Source organism: Asterias rubens, chromosome 18 (genome assembly GCF_902459465.1).
Source record: "Asterias rubens chromosome 18, eAstRub1.3, whole genome shotgun sequence".
NCBI classification, from domain to species: Eukaryota; Metazoa; Echinodermata; class Asteroidea; order Forcipulatida; family Asteriidae; genus Asterias; species Asterias rubens.
In genome coordinates, this window is record NC_047079.1 from 9728052 (window position 1) to 9742872 (window position 14821).

Here is a 14821-nt window from a genome sequence, read left to right on the forward strand (position 1 = left end):
ACCCACACCCCATGACTTAACCACCACGGCCCAATTTCATAGAGCTGCTTAAGCAAAAAAAATCCTTGCTTAGTAAAATCAGACTACCGGCCAAGACTCCACTCAATGGTTATGCTAAGTAAACACTAGCTAAATACCAGTCACAAGCAATGTATACGACATGAAATTTTGGCCAGTAACATATATATATCTGTTGTTATAATCTCAAATTATATATTTGCTGTTTTTTGATGTTTGAATGGTTTTTTATATTGTAAACCTAAACACAATTCAGCCTTTTGGCTGCTACGTTTGATTTTTAATAAACCAATAATAATAATAAATAATAATAATATACAATAAGCAAGCTATTTTCGTGCTTAAGAAATTCTTTTTGCTTAAGCAACTCTATGAAATCGGCCCTAGCACTTGAGTTTGATGCTCTTATAACCACTCAGCCACGACACCCTAATTAAATAAAGGTAAAACGGCCCACGATGCAGTGTACCTACCTTCTACACAGCCAGTAGCTCCCATGGTCATTCCCTTGGGGCACATGTTGCATTTGATGCCCATGGCTTTGTGTTTACACATACACGTTCCCATCATCTGCTCGCAATCATCCCGAGCCGAGCCTCCCTTGGAACAACCGCAAGCTGCAAACCAATCGGCAATGTGACTTTTTTCAAATACTTTTTTTAAGAGATGTTAAATTTGTATCGGGAAAATGATTGTGTAGATTTTTTTTTTTTTTTTTTGGGGAGGGGGGGGGGGGGGGAATGGACATAGAAAAATTTACTAGAGCGGGGTTTGACCACAACCTCCGGATTAATGTACTGGCCTTTTAAGGCAGTGGACACTATTGGTAATTACTGAAAATAATTTTTAGCATAAAACCTCACTTGGTAACGAGTACTGGGGAGCTGTTGATAGTAGGGACTTTTCGTTTTCGACGACGGATGGTTCTGCGACGGTTGTTCAGCTAAACGTTGTCGTTTTCAGCACAACGAAGATTCATCCAAAGTACTGTCGTAGAAATTGAGGGACGACCGTCCTCAAAGCCGACGCATGCGCAGATGACGCCAAATGTCATCTTACCCGTCGCAGAACCATCCGTCGTCGAAAACGAAAAGTCCCTAATATAAAACATTGTGAGAACTGGCTCCCTCTGAAGTAATGTAGTTGTCGAGAAAGAAGTAATTTTCCACTAATTTGATTTCAAGACCTCAGATTTAGAATTTGATGTCGCGAAATCAAGCATCTGAAAGCACACAACTTCGTGTGACAAGGGTGTTTTTTATTTCATTCATACGTATCTCGCAACTTCGACGACCATGTGAGCTCAAATTTTCATAGGTTTGTTATTGTATGCATAAGTTGAGATACACCAAGTAGGAAGACTGGTCTTTGACAATTACCTATAGTGTCCACTGCCTTTAACCAACTGAGCTATTTCGCCATACAGTTTAAAAAAACCTTGAACAAAATAGGGGCACCACAACCTTAGGGCTAGATAGCTCGGTTGGTGGAGCGTCGGTGCATTTATCCGGAGTGAAAGACGAGGAAAGAATTCCCTGATCCACAATTATAACTTTTTAAACATGTCCGCTTGTTCGAGACAGAAACTTACGTCTGCAGCCGATATTGCCTGCCTGAATCTCACGGAAGTCCCAGAAACCAGGCTCACAGCGGTCGCACTTCTTGCCGCCGACGCCGGGCTTGCATGGACACTGCTTATTGGTAGGGTTACAGACTGGCGAATAGGAGCCCAGCTCGTTGCAGTCGCAATGACCTGTAGATGAACAACAGTAAAGTAGAGCCATCAATTAAAAATTTAAAATTGTGTTTGAAGCTTTTCCAGGACGAAAAGTACTGGTGTAAAGCTTCGAACACAATCTTTGCGAAATGTAGCGCACTATTTTTGTATAGGCTGTATACTCCCCAGGGAGCTGAGATGGTTTAAGGAACGAATTACATGTAAATGGCCTATTGACCAGGGGTAATAATGTAAGAAGTGCTTTGAGACCCTCTTTGGGTGTGTATAATTATTACAGGCTTCGTTCTTGAAAGGGCAAGGGCACCGAAGCATCTTCTCCTTGGTAAAGGATACCCTATGAGGAAAGTGTAAATTTCTACTGGAGCATGTCAAGGGCACCAAGGCATTTTCTTGTTGGTAAGGGACTCCCTATGAGGAAAGTGTAAATTTCTACTAGAGCATTTCAAGGGCACCAAGGCAATGACCAGGGGCAATGGAGGCTATCGCCTCTGTTTTGCCTCCGTGACAAATCAGGCCGGTTATTATTATGACAACCCCAACTTACTTGGACAGCCAGCCTCGTTGAACCCTTGAGCCGCCGTGATACCATCCGGGCAACAACCGTACATCCCGTCTTCACAACTTGGTGGGGATGTTTGCTCTATGGGTACAAGGTTGTTAAATTTCACATTATTTACATACAGACATGAATCAACAAACAAGCGTTTACAACCTCTGTTTATGTTTTCCTTCAACCCCTTACTATGCGCAACAAGCAGACTGTTAATATTTATTCGCCTGAACCCAAAAGCATAATTCTGAAATCTAGGAATACGTGAAGCTCAAGAAATATTGGTGTGGTTTTGAGGAGGTTTTTTTTTTTGAGATAGAGAGAGTCTGAAAATGACCTCACTTTAAAGTCTTCCTCTTAAGATTCTCTTTCAGGAAATAGATTGGTTACTGGATTTCAAAATGTTCTTTTTTCTTTCAGCCCCAACTAAAGACTAGTTGCCCACTAGAAATACCAGAAGCGCCACTGCAAAACGATGCTGTATTTGAAAAAGCCACCAAGCGAGACAATGAAAATAAAAAAGCATAACTTTGCAGCATTTAAAACACATTTTACACTCTTGGACTACATCTTGCATTTTACACAAAAGGAAAGGAGATCTTCAAAAGAAGGAGCACTGCGGGTTTCAACAGGTACCACTAGTTGCTTGCTTCATTGCTAACAACTGTCATTCTAAAACTTTCACTCAAAAACTAATCTTAACAGGGTAATCTGCGTAATTTAAATTGTATCAGTCAATATTCTAAAAATGCAGCTAGATTTTGTTCTTATTCCTTTTTTTCATTCATTCTTTCTTTCATCTTTCTTTCATTTTTTTCATTTCAGGAGGTAATCCAATGAACACAGGAATGTGTTTGGTGGAGATAAATTGGGATAGGCGGATCTGAAAATTTGCATAATTGATTTTTCCAGTACTTTTGTTTTAATTTAAACTAGGTATTAAAATAATTATTTTTGAGGTAGTTATTCCGCTAACAATATAAAGGTGCTTGATGTAAATATAACTAGTAGAATTTGAAACTTTGCAGGGTTGATTTTTCCGGTATTTCATACTAGGTATTCAAATAAGCGATTGAAGTTGTTTGATGTCAATAAAACTGGTAGAATTTGAAAACTTTGAATGGTGGAGAGTGGAGACACAATCTAGCAACACCTAGCAAACTGGTTTAATACCAAGAGTTGGTATTTTATGATGGAGGAAACTTTAAACAAAATAATTTCAAGGTGAGGGGAAAGCTTCTAAGTTTGACAAAAGCACTACAGAGCAGCACATTGCAACTTTACAGACGGACTTCTTCCGACCCAGCCAATTGAACTTAGCGATTTAGCAGCCACACATACATAGCACCAGTGGTTATCTACGAGCATGGAATATAATAATATGGTTACCTTCAACCTAGCCATTGAAGCTTATTTTTTATTACTCAGTCATCAATTGCCAAGTTCTTTTGGGGCTACCTTTATCACTTTTTTTTTAAAAGCCATTATGCAGGAAACGGTTTGATCCAGCAATTTTGCATGGCAACAAAATTGAGACCTGACTTATTTTATGCAAACTGATTGTCAATATTGAGCGGCAAACTGTGACGTTTGAGTAGCAAATGATACAATTTGTGGAGCATTTCTACACTAGATACCGTTCGATGTTACTCATCACGTAGGAAGGTCTATAAAGCAAAACTAATTTAAAACTTTATAAACAAATTTATTCAACCTTTAATGACCATAGCAAAGCAGCTTTTACCAAAATGCCCGTGGATGTTTGCCGCAAGATTTGACCTCTTTCATAACTCAACCAAAAAACATAATTAAAGTTCATATCCTGAACTAACATTGTCCAGCACCTATCATTCTTAAAACAAAACACCTGTTTTGAGTTACTTTTAATAATATTTTTGTTTGTTAAAATATTAGATTGTGAAAATTTAGCGATGTCCAGAGATATTACTGATGATTCTAGTAATAGAAATGATTTGTCTCTAAAACAAAATGGGTTAAAAATAATTACTGACTCTGAAGTATTAGTCTGCCTGGCATGTTTAGATTAATGACAGGCACTGTGCCCTCTTACCGGCCACGCCTAATAGCCAATCACAATGAGCCACTACGCTCAAACGCCATTACTACAAAAGCCGGCGCAGTCGTTAATTTCTACACCACGCACACAACACAAAATGAATACAACACTACAAGGATAAATGAATAATGATAACACACAGTTAATGCAAATGTATGCAACACATAAATGAATTAACGACAGCAAAATGGAAACTTGTGCTTAGGTATGCAAATAAACGTAGGAGTTTTGTGAGCCCTTATACGTTTTATTCCTATATAAATAAAGACATGAAGTATCCATTAAAATTACGTGTGAAAATATCATTTTAAAAGGTGGTAGCATTTTTCAGATATCACCAAAAACCTGGAGCGGTTATTACGTGTCCAAATGCTGGAAGAATAATTTGAATTGGAACACACACTCTGAGAAAAATTTCACGCAGAAACGCTTCTCAAGTCGAAATGTTTTGGAATCCCCTTCTCTCAAACTACATTCATTAGAAGGGAATCAGTTCGCAAAATGGTATTCATTATCAAGAGCTGAAGCGCTTCTAACCAAATCAGTTTTCATGGCCATTCATTTTTTGAGTTTTTTTTTTTCAATTGCACAAGTGTCCATTTTGGATTTCGAGTTGTAAGACAAACCTCTGGTAACTATGGAAACAACAATAAGAACATGGGTCGGCCAACGGTGTGACAACATTCCAAATGATGTGATGGATGCAATATACGACACACAAAATGTCCACAGTGAGAGAGAAAGAGAAAAACAAAGAAATGGGAGAAATCATTAAGATTATTTTGGGGGGTTAGTTCATCGAGTTATTGATGGATGACGCTACGCAGTTTCATTCCATGGGGATTTGGGAGGGGGGGGGGGCATTAATGGCGTTAAGGGTTCTAACGTTTGAGGGAAATGCTTTCAAGATATTACCCTTTTTCAGTTACTAAGTAATACCTCTCTCAACGCTCAAATGTATGTTCTTATATTTCTTTGGTTTTAGGGAATTTTGACAAGGAGGAACTGGGCAGGTTAAATGGTTTTAAGATATTACGTTTCATCTAAACTATTAGGCAACAAACAAAGCTTTTATCGGTTACTAAGTAATACCTAGATGGGGAACATCCTGTCAATGTTCATTAAACCATTTTTGTATTTTTTGGTTTTCCTTTCTTGTCCTTTGGTTTCAGGGTCTTTTCCCCAAGGAATTGGGTACAAATCTGGAATCCATTTCTGACAGTATACATTCTTTATGTATATTGCAGACTGTAAGATAAACTACTTGGAAATGGAGAGTAAAAATTTGTTGTGCAAGTCTTTTTTGCTGCTTTGGTTTTAGCTTTCCACCGTGACTTTTGGGGCGATGGAACCTTGAAACACGTGATTTGGTTTGGATTCATTCGCGACGGTACACATTCTTTAAGTAAATGCCAAACTGCAACAAGCCTGAAATTTCATTTTTGAACATGTTGACAGGGCAATGACATTTTTCATTTTGCAAAGGGCACTTCCATTGGAAAATCTTAAAGTCAATGAGAAACTTTTGAAGGGCACCAAGGCCAAGACCAGGGGCAACAAAAGCCATAGCCTCCAAGGTCTATGTGTAATTCAAGGCAATGCTGTAAGATAAACTGCTCGGAATCAGAGAGTAAAAGTTTGGTATAGTTTCCTTTAGAGCGACCTGAAACACAGTTCACACGGCAATCAAAGTATACAACAAAATGATGTAAATGTCAAAAAACAACATAGGATGTACAGTGTGTGCTGTGCTGTGCAGTCAAGTGCTAAGCACTACACACCACTGGCCTGATCAAATCCAACATACACAATCAAAAATAAATATGGAGATAAAAAACAAACAAGAAATATGATACATAAGAAATTGTGTGATTCACTCATTCAAAGGAAGCACTCTTTTGAGACGTCAGACACGGTGCTCAAAATATTCAAAATCAAAGAAAAAAAGAAAAACAAGTTGAGACAATCGATTGTTGGTAAAATGTATACTGGTGTGATGATATTTGCAAGAAGTTCTGTTTTTCAGAGGATTGTGCGAGGGAATTCTTTAGGTCTTAGAGCTACTATAATAATCTCCTCAAATATTTTTTTACTGTCCACGATCAGGGAACTGTAACAACTCTGTACTGAAACTATTGATGCATGAAAAAGATTGAGGTTTTCTAAGTTGATTTCTTGAACTTAATACATGAGCTGTTTTGTGCTCGGGCCAAAACTCTGTCTCCTTTGTTGCCCATGGTAGTGGGAGGGTTTGGTAGATGAATGATCTTTGAACAACAAGTTACATGTAAAATGATGAACCAAAATTAATAATGTTGGTTAAGGCTCAGATTGTATGTTGGTTACAATTGTTTTGGTTTTGGTCTCAAGATTGCCAGTTTTATCATGATCACAACAAAACCCCTCCACCGGTTACGACGACGACGCTCAAGTTGGAGTTCGAACCACCTACCTGGACAGCAGACAGCAAACTTCCTGAGGGGGTGGATGTGACAGTAACTGCCGGAGGGGCATTCCTCTCCTTCCTCTGTGCAGGTGTATTCTTCTTGGGTGTTGGGGATGATGAGGGGGCTGTCTCCGTCACAAGGCTCCATTTCAACATCTTAATTGATAACAATCAGAAGAATGTTTCTTTAAAACTTTACTGTCCATTCACAGGCCCAAACCAAAGGGTATACAAACGGAAAAGCACAGGCTATGTAACAGGTTTTTTCCTTGAGCTGTGCCACACATCTGGAACTCTCCACCAATTAATCTTTTCTCCAATACATATGACAAATTTTCAAGGACTTGTTTAGTTTAGTTGTGTTTTCTTTTCTTTGTTTTTGGTTTTATTGCGCCTTGACGCCCAGCAGGTCAGATATGTGCGCATTACAAGTCTTAATTATTATTATTATTTGTTAGATTATGTTCATTTGAAAGCTTGTCTAACTTTATATTGTACTACAGCACAGTAAATTTTCGGACCTTTTAGTTCTAAGCCGACGAATTGTTTTACCTTCACATGATCCCTGGCTCTCCACGTATATCGGCGCCTGTTGCTCGCACGACGCTTCTCTCAGCAGACACTCGCTGCCATACGTCACCTGGTTGGAGCCGCAGACCGGTAGGCGCGTCGCGGGGCAGTTCATGATACATGAGCAGTATGAGTTACCGTTGGGCATGTACTCGCAGGTACCGCCATACTGGCAGAGTGCTTCGTCGCACTCCCTGGAGAAGTCAATCTTGTCGTCACCCCCCTCTTGGTCCACATCGGTGTCGTTGCCCTCACCAGAGCCAGACATTTCTGCAATACAAATTTTAAGGCCAATTTTAATTTGGTTCGTGGGTTACTTCATAAACATGGTTTGCGGTAATTTATAAACTTCACTACCGCAAAGTGAGTGTAGGGTGTCGTGGCAGAGCGGATAAGAGCTCTAATAAAAGCTTCTTAAAGGGACGGTACACGTTTGGTAATTACTCAAAACAAATATTAACTTAAAAACTGACTTGGTAACGAGCATTGGAGATCTGTTGATAGTTCAAAACATTATGGGAAATGACTCCCTCTGAAGTAACGTAGTTTTTGAGAAAGAGGTAATTTCTCACTAAAATAATAAAAGACTTCTAGCTAGAAGTCTTTTATTCCAATCTGAAAGCACAACATTTTTTCCAACAAGGGTGTTTTTTCTCTCATCATTTTTCTCGCAACTTCGATGATCGATTGAGCTCAAATTTTCACAGGCTTGTTATTTTAAGCATATGATGGGATACACCAAAGGTGTAAGCTCCCTTTAAAGGTTTTGAAAGCAGTTATTTTCTTCATGTACAGTATCACAAACAAATCCTACTCTTTCATCAACTTTTGTTTGTGGTGGGGATACTGTTTCCAAAAGCTCATTAAAACTCCAGGGACTATCAAAAGGTGGAAATGTCATGTCATCGTCCCCCTCTGGGTCTGGCGGAGAAAACTGAAATTGAAACTCCATCATTGTTTTCTCTCCATGGGGTTCTTGGAGAGTGAAGTGATTACTAAGTTCGCTTTATAAGCTTCACAACCTTGGCCTAATTTCATAGAGCTGTTGTAGCAGAACAAAAATTGCTTAGCAGCTTTTAGCAGAAATGAGCAGGATAACCAGTCACAAATTGTACATACTGTAAGACAAAACAGTTTGGCTGGTGACCTTATTCTGGTAAGCAAATCTGTTTGGTGCTTAGGTACTTTTTGTGATCAAGCAGCTCAATAGAATTGGGCACAGGGTATAATTTCATAAAGCCGCTCCAGCAGAAAATATTGCTAAAGAAATTTCTGCTTAGCAGAATTGAGCAGGATAACAGTCACAAATTGTACATGTGACATAGCACTTTGGCAGGCAAGCAAAATTGTCTAGTGCTTAAGAATTTTCTGCTGAGCAGAAAAAAGCAAGTTGCCAGTCAAAAATTGTACAAGTGACATAACAGTTTGGCTGGTGACCTTATTCTGGAAAGCAAAGTTTTGTAGCGCTTGAAAATGTTGTTTATAGAACTACAGAGTTTCATAAATGACAAGTCTTCACCATTATTATCACAGGGTCCTTCGAACGCTTGAGCAATCCTGATTCTCTCGTTGCACATCTCAGCTCGTAGATGACACAAGCTCTGATATGTGACTTGATTAGTGCCGCACACCGGCTGGTTGATGTTGGCGCAGGTCGGGCAGGTGCACTGACCTCGGTTACAGATGGACCCATACTCGCATTTCACCCCCTCGCACTCAGCTGCTCGGAGAGAAACAAGATCCGTTAACTTTAAAGGCACTGACAATTAACTATACATAATAGTAAACTTGCGCGTACAACCATGTTATAGTTCTCTTTTGAGGGACTGTTGGTTTTGAAAAGAGCCAGCTTAATCTTGATGTTTCATATACTTTGCTCAACTTCAGGAGAAATTTTTCTTAAAATTTTATTATTTTCAGAAAACTCTCCACAGAATCAACAAGAGTTGAAGGCTCTGTATTGTTAACTTTTCATTGTGAATGACTTCAAAGCTCACTGTTTTTAAAGTCGCCAACTCTGGGTTTAACCTGCCCCCCGGAAGTTCAGCCATGATTTTAAACATGCATCGTCATAAATGTATCTTTCTGATGCAGTAGTAATAATAAAAACGAGCAAGTTTTAAAAATGTATTTTTCACATCTGAATGGAAGAAATATGAGCATTTTAAACAGGTAGGTTTCACAGTTTATAGTAGCCCACAGGGCAAATTGAGAGGTGCTGTTTACTCGCCCGTAGCAGTTTTTACTAGACGATCTACGCCGGGTTAGAGTTAATGGTGAGACCTGGACTTACTGCAATCTCCTTGTGACTCGACAGTAATAACCTCTTGCTTGCGGCACGCCTGCACGTTGAGTTCGCACTCGTTGGGGTAGACGTTGTCATCCGAACCGCAGATGGGCGAGTCAAACTTCACACACTCCTCTGGACAGACGCACTTTGGACCTTTCACGCTCATCTCACAGATGGCGCCAAACTCGCACGAGAAGGATTCGCAACCATCTGTTGAGAGGAAAACAGAATTGAAACCCATATAAAAACCATTCCATTATTAAAAGGGAAATGATCAGTCAAGAAACGTAAACAAGTTCAGAAAAATGATACCGCTGTAGGCATTAGTGAAATTATGGATGTTTTCGAAAAACACTTACTGCAGAGGCCTTCTAACTCCACTTGGATGTCCTTCTGTTGTTCGCACGCCGACTGTTTCAGAAGACACGCATTCCCGTACGTGTTTTTGTCCGTTCCGCATACCGGGGAATCTTCATTGGTGCACATCATATCACATGAGCAGGTTGGACTGCCATTGACTTCCACACACATGGCACCATAGCCACAGCGTATGGTGCTGCACAAGCCTTCTGACTGGTTCACTGGGAAAGAGAGCAACACTTATTGTCTTTAATGACTTTTAACAATGCTGATTAGCATCCTTCCTTTAACAGTGGTCCGCTGGCCAAATGTCAGTGAAACTGAAAACACCAGAGAACCAGTGAAGAATAAAATAGTAAAAGCAAAATAACAAATAGTTTGTGTTCTTCTAATAAAACTGGGGTGGATTTCACAAAGGTAGTCCTAACTTAGGACTAGTCCTAGGCAATGCTAAGAGATAGGACTGGTCCTAAGTTAGGACCAGTAACTCATCCTAACCAGTCCTAAGTTAGGATGAGTTACTGGTCCTAACTTAACTTTCACAACTACTAGCCATTGTGAAAACAACTACTGTTAAAATTAGTACACTTTTGTCTTTTTGAAAAGAGAAGGCTTTATATAAATAAGATCTAAGAACAAAACTGTAAAAAAAAGAAAAGACTAACAACCCGTGCTAGATTTAGGGTGGCCTTAAATAACCTTCAGAACTTCTGTTTATTTTTAAAACCAATTTCCAAAATAGTCTCTTGTTTCGATGTACTGTTCAGTGACCTCCAGTCTCTAAATGGCTCGGCCTAAAACTCCCTTCAAAAACGTTTCCATAATAAATAAAGAACAGTGTACCCGATTGAAATACAAGGGGTTTGACAGCCCAATTTGAGTTAATGCTTTTCGGGTCATGATGAGGTTAACCTCGTCAAGTAGGGTTTGAAATTTGTTTCTAGCTCTCAAGTGGGGGCAATCGAGGTGGTATGTCGATACAGTGTCAATGTCATTTGTAAAAGCTTAAAGTGAAAGTACATTCTGAGATAATAAATGTGGCTTTCTTTTATTTTCGTTTTTGTCATGATTTTGGTCCCCTTTTTTTGGCCATTTGTAAAAGCTAAAGTGAAAGTACATATGAATTAACAACTGGGTTTCTTTTCTTTCTTTTTTGGTCATGAATTTTTCATTTATGGAATGATTTCTAAATTCAATTTTTGGCAGCATTGAATATTTTTTCGGGAGGTAAAAGCTTTGAAGTCTAGAAGCAAGCAACAGCAATGCATTGTCAAGTACACACATGTACAGAAATAGTTTGAATTCTGTCCGACTTTCTCAAAGGAAAAAGAAAATTGCTACTTTTTAAAGAGAGCCGGATTATTACGTTTCTATAAATCACTCTTTTATCTTTGGAAATAAACACAAAAAATAGGTAGTAACTACAAATTTCCAATTGCTCGTGAGGGTCAACTCCCTTTTAAGAAGTAACAATTTGTGTAAAACCATTTCCTAATCATTTAAGAGTTAAAAAAACACAGATGCCAATTTTGATGGCAACCTGAAAAACCATCCACATTTATCCACATGGGAGTGATAAGTTAAACCCGCAATATCTTCAATTTACAATGCTCCAGAGACGTAGCAACACAATCTTTTCAACAAGAACATCAAAGCACAGGAAGTTGGCCCACTGGGGAGTCAAACGGGGTCACAGGGTCATCGGGTCGGTCAACGAGGGTCAACTTACAACTATCGTTTGACGTCTGTGTTGGCAAATTAAACACCTTTTCCATGTAGATAAATATTATTTTGGTTGAGGTTTTTTTGGTTTTTTTTTTCTTCTCCTAGATTATTTATTTATGGCAGGGGAAGGGGAGGTGATAAATTCACTTTGGGTAAACATGTAAAGTAGGGGAAACCAAAGAATTCTACTTTCCTCATGGGAGAAGTAAAAACAACTCTGATTTTTGATCTATATTTGTCTGATAAGGTCCTTAAGGCTCTTGAAAAGGCAAAAACAATCTAAGACAGAATTTTGAACTTTTTGAAGTTTGTGTCGCACTTTTTAATGGTTTACTTAGTGCTGTGGTGCATGCAGTAGCCTTTGCCAGACACACCGGGGCAAACCCCTTCTCTAAGCGTTGGATGTAAAGCGCATAAACACAACACACAGGACCTGTATTTTATGTCCCATTGGAAGGACGAAATACTTATTAAACAAACTTATTGGTCAAAACCCTTTAGTGTAGCCAGGGTCGGCCATTTTGAGGAGTAAAGATTTTAACTCCACAAAATGGCGTGCCGTGTTAGTTCCTTACGTAGAAGGAAAAACTGTGCAATTTCGAGGCATATTTGAGTGGATCATTATATTCTACTTTTAAAAAACATCTCTCCAACCATACAAATTTCATAACAAACGGTTTCAAACGGTTTTCATAGACCAACTCGCCCGCTCCAACGCCAACGTGTCTCTTGAACGCGTTACATTATAATAAAAACTCAAACACCATGAAGGACAATAGAAAATCTTCATCACTTACGGCAGGGTCCGTTAGACACGACTTGGATGGGTCTCTTGCTGGTACATTGTTCTCTCTGTAGGTGACACACGCTGTGATGAGAGACGCCGTCGGTACCGCACACCGGCACGTACACATCGGGGCAGCTGCTGATGCACAAGCAGGTCGGATTACTCTCCAAATCCAGGATACATTTCCCGAACTCGCACTGGAAACTCAGGCATGGGGCTATCAAGTTTTTAAAAACCGAGAACACAAACAAAAACTCACAAATACATCATTGAAATCAAATATCGACTGGGAGATAGGTAATTAAAGAGGCAGATGACAAAGATTTGTTAGGAGTGTGTTGTGGAGGTGTCAAACAGAGATGGGTTGAATTCAACCGCTATCATTTAACACTGAAACCAAATATCTGAGGAAAATTTGTTAAAAAGTGACTTCTATAAATAAGACATATGCTTGTAAGTGAGTTGGCTGAAAAAGAAAGTCAACGAACCAGGCAGGCAGGGTTCATAACTGTAACTGAATACCGAGGAAAAATTTATGTTTGAAGTGCTGGAAAGAAAAAGCGTTGTGGTGTGTTGAAAAGCTTTAGAAAAAGAATTATATCACTGAAACGAAACACCTCGGAGGGATTTTCAAGGGGCCATTTGTAAAAACAAACTGATTGTATTTGTTAGGATGAAGAAGGAGATAAAAAAACAAAAAAGGGAATGACTTAGATTGGTTAGCAACTGCAACCCAAAATCTTAGTATTGTTTAGTAAAATGCTATTTTAAACACGAACTATTCATATGACTCAATAGGGTCAGTCAACTGTTAAAACAGGGATGTGTTAAAAAACCTGGACTGTGAGAGCAAAGTGTAAAAGCTTGCGAGTGCGAAAGATTGCGAGAGCAAAGCCTGTATACATACAGCCCTACTCTGCAATCTGAGGCATTCATTATGGTTCAAATCCCGCTCCTAGTAAATTTTTCTTTGTTCAACCCCACCTCATGGAGTAATTATTCAACTTACAGGTTTCTGCTTGGCAGTTACTTTCCTCGTGCGCAAAGAGCTCAAATCGCGACTGGCAGGCAACTCGTTTCATCAGGCACTCCGTGTCGTATATTTGTCCGTCCGAGGCGCATACAGGGTCGCTTGGTAACCCCTCACAGTCGAAGACGCAGCCAGCGACTGGCTGACGATTTCTGTTTAGCTGGCAGATGGCATCACTGTCCAAGTTTGCCGTCAAGCAAGGATCTATAATGGAAGAATTTCGCTGGGTTCGATTATTAGTATTCCTTTAAGCAGTTCTGGTAATTTTCTACCTTCCGCCCAGTAGAAATGAGATTTCCCGCCTCATACACTGTGGCAACCTCATTCATATTTGAGTATCACTTCTCTGCAACGATTAAAAGCAGTGGACACTATTGGTAATTACTCAAAATAATTATCAGCATAAAACCTCACTTGGTAATGAGTAATGGGGAGAGGTTGATGGTATAAAACATTGTGAGAAACGGCTCCCTCTGAAGTGACATAGTTTTCCAGAAAGAAGTAAATCAACCATCTAAAAGCACACAACTCCATGTGACAAGGGTGTTTTTTTCTTTCATTATTATCTCTCAACTTCGACGACCAAGTGAGAAGACTGGTCTTTGACAATTACCAATAGTGTCCACTGTCTTTAAAATGCAAAGCAAAGATTGGCCATCACAAAACATGTAGAGCTAACAAAGCAAACAAAAAGAGGGAATTCTTGCAATTGCCTGAATAAAAACCAGAAATGCCGATTCTTTTCATGAATGGATCCAGTGTGGTGGGGTTTTTTTTCGTGGGGTTTGCATAACTCAGAGTTGAAAATCAATCCCGTGTGACCACAAAGTACACTTGTTACTGCAATTACTGGCTTCAAGCAAACAGTTCAATTTAACCTGGCTTTGGGAATTCACCAATGTGACCTCACTTGACCCCATTAAAATCTTTACATATACAGAGGGAATGAATAATGAAAGAGCAGAGTAAAACATACGTCTCTTTGTGCTCCAATTTATTGCTGAATGTATGATAATGGTTGTTTCAGTGAGTCATAGCTACATTTCATATTATAAGTACAATCCAAAAGTGTTTCCCACGGCCAATGATTTAAGCTTGGAGGTAAAACTCTGGTGCTGTAAAAATTCTTTCGAATATCGCTGATTTTTTCTACATTTTTTCTTTCATTCTTCAGGCCAAAAGAGAAAAGTTTTCTAAGGAATTTTTGTGATGGAGTGTCGCTTAGGTCAA

General features: G+C 39.2%; 1 protein-coding gene across 3 annotated transcripts in view; it reads right to left on the bottom strand.

Annotated features, from left to right (window-relative positions):
• The window catches only part of LOC117302105 (agrin-like), a 47962-nt gene that overhangs the window by 16115 nt on the left and 17026 nt on the right, over positions 1-14821 (bottom strand). For 2 of the 3 annotated variants that reach the window (XM_033785903.1, XM_033785901.1), the window contains exons 5-15: positions 13571-13795; positions 12572-12778; positions 10049-10270; positions 9693-9899; positions 8919-9119; positions 7382-7669; positions 6836-6985; positions 5010-5018; positions 2301-2396; positions 1610-1771; positions 492-635 (exon numbers count right to left, since the gene is read on the bottom strand). In XM_033785903.1, the coding sequence (XP_033641794.1) occupies positions 492-635; positions 1610-1771; positions 2301-2396; positions 5010-5018; positions 6836-6985; positions 7382-7669; positions 8919-9119; positions 9693-9899; positions 10049-10270; positions 12572-12778; positions 13571-13795 (1911 nt within the window). The remainder of the gene's footprint in view (positions 1-491; positions 636-1609; positions 1772-2300; positions 2397-5009; positions 5019-6835; positions 6986-7381; positions 7670-8918; positions 9120-9692; positions 9900-10048; positions 10271-12571; positions 12779-13570; positions 13796-14821) is intronic. The other variant, XM_033785902.1, reaches the window with a different exon arrangement.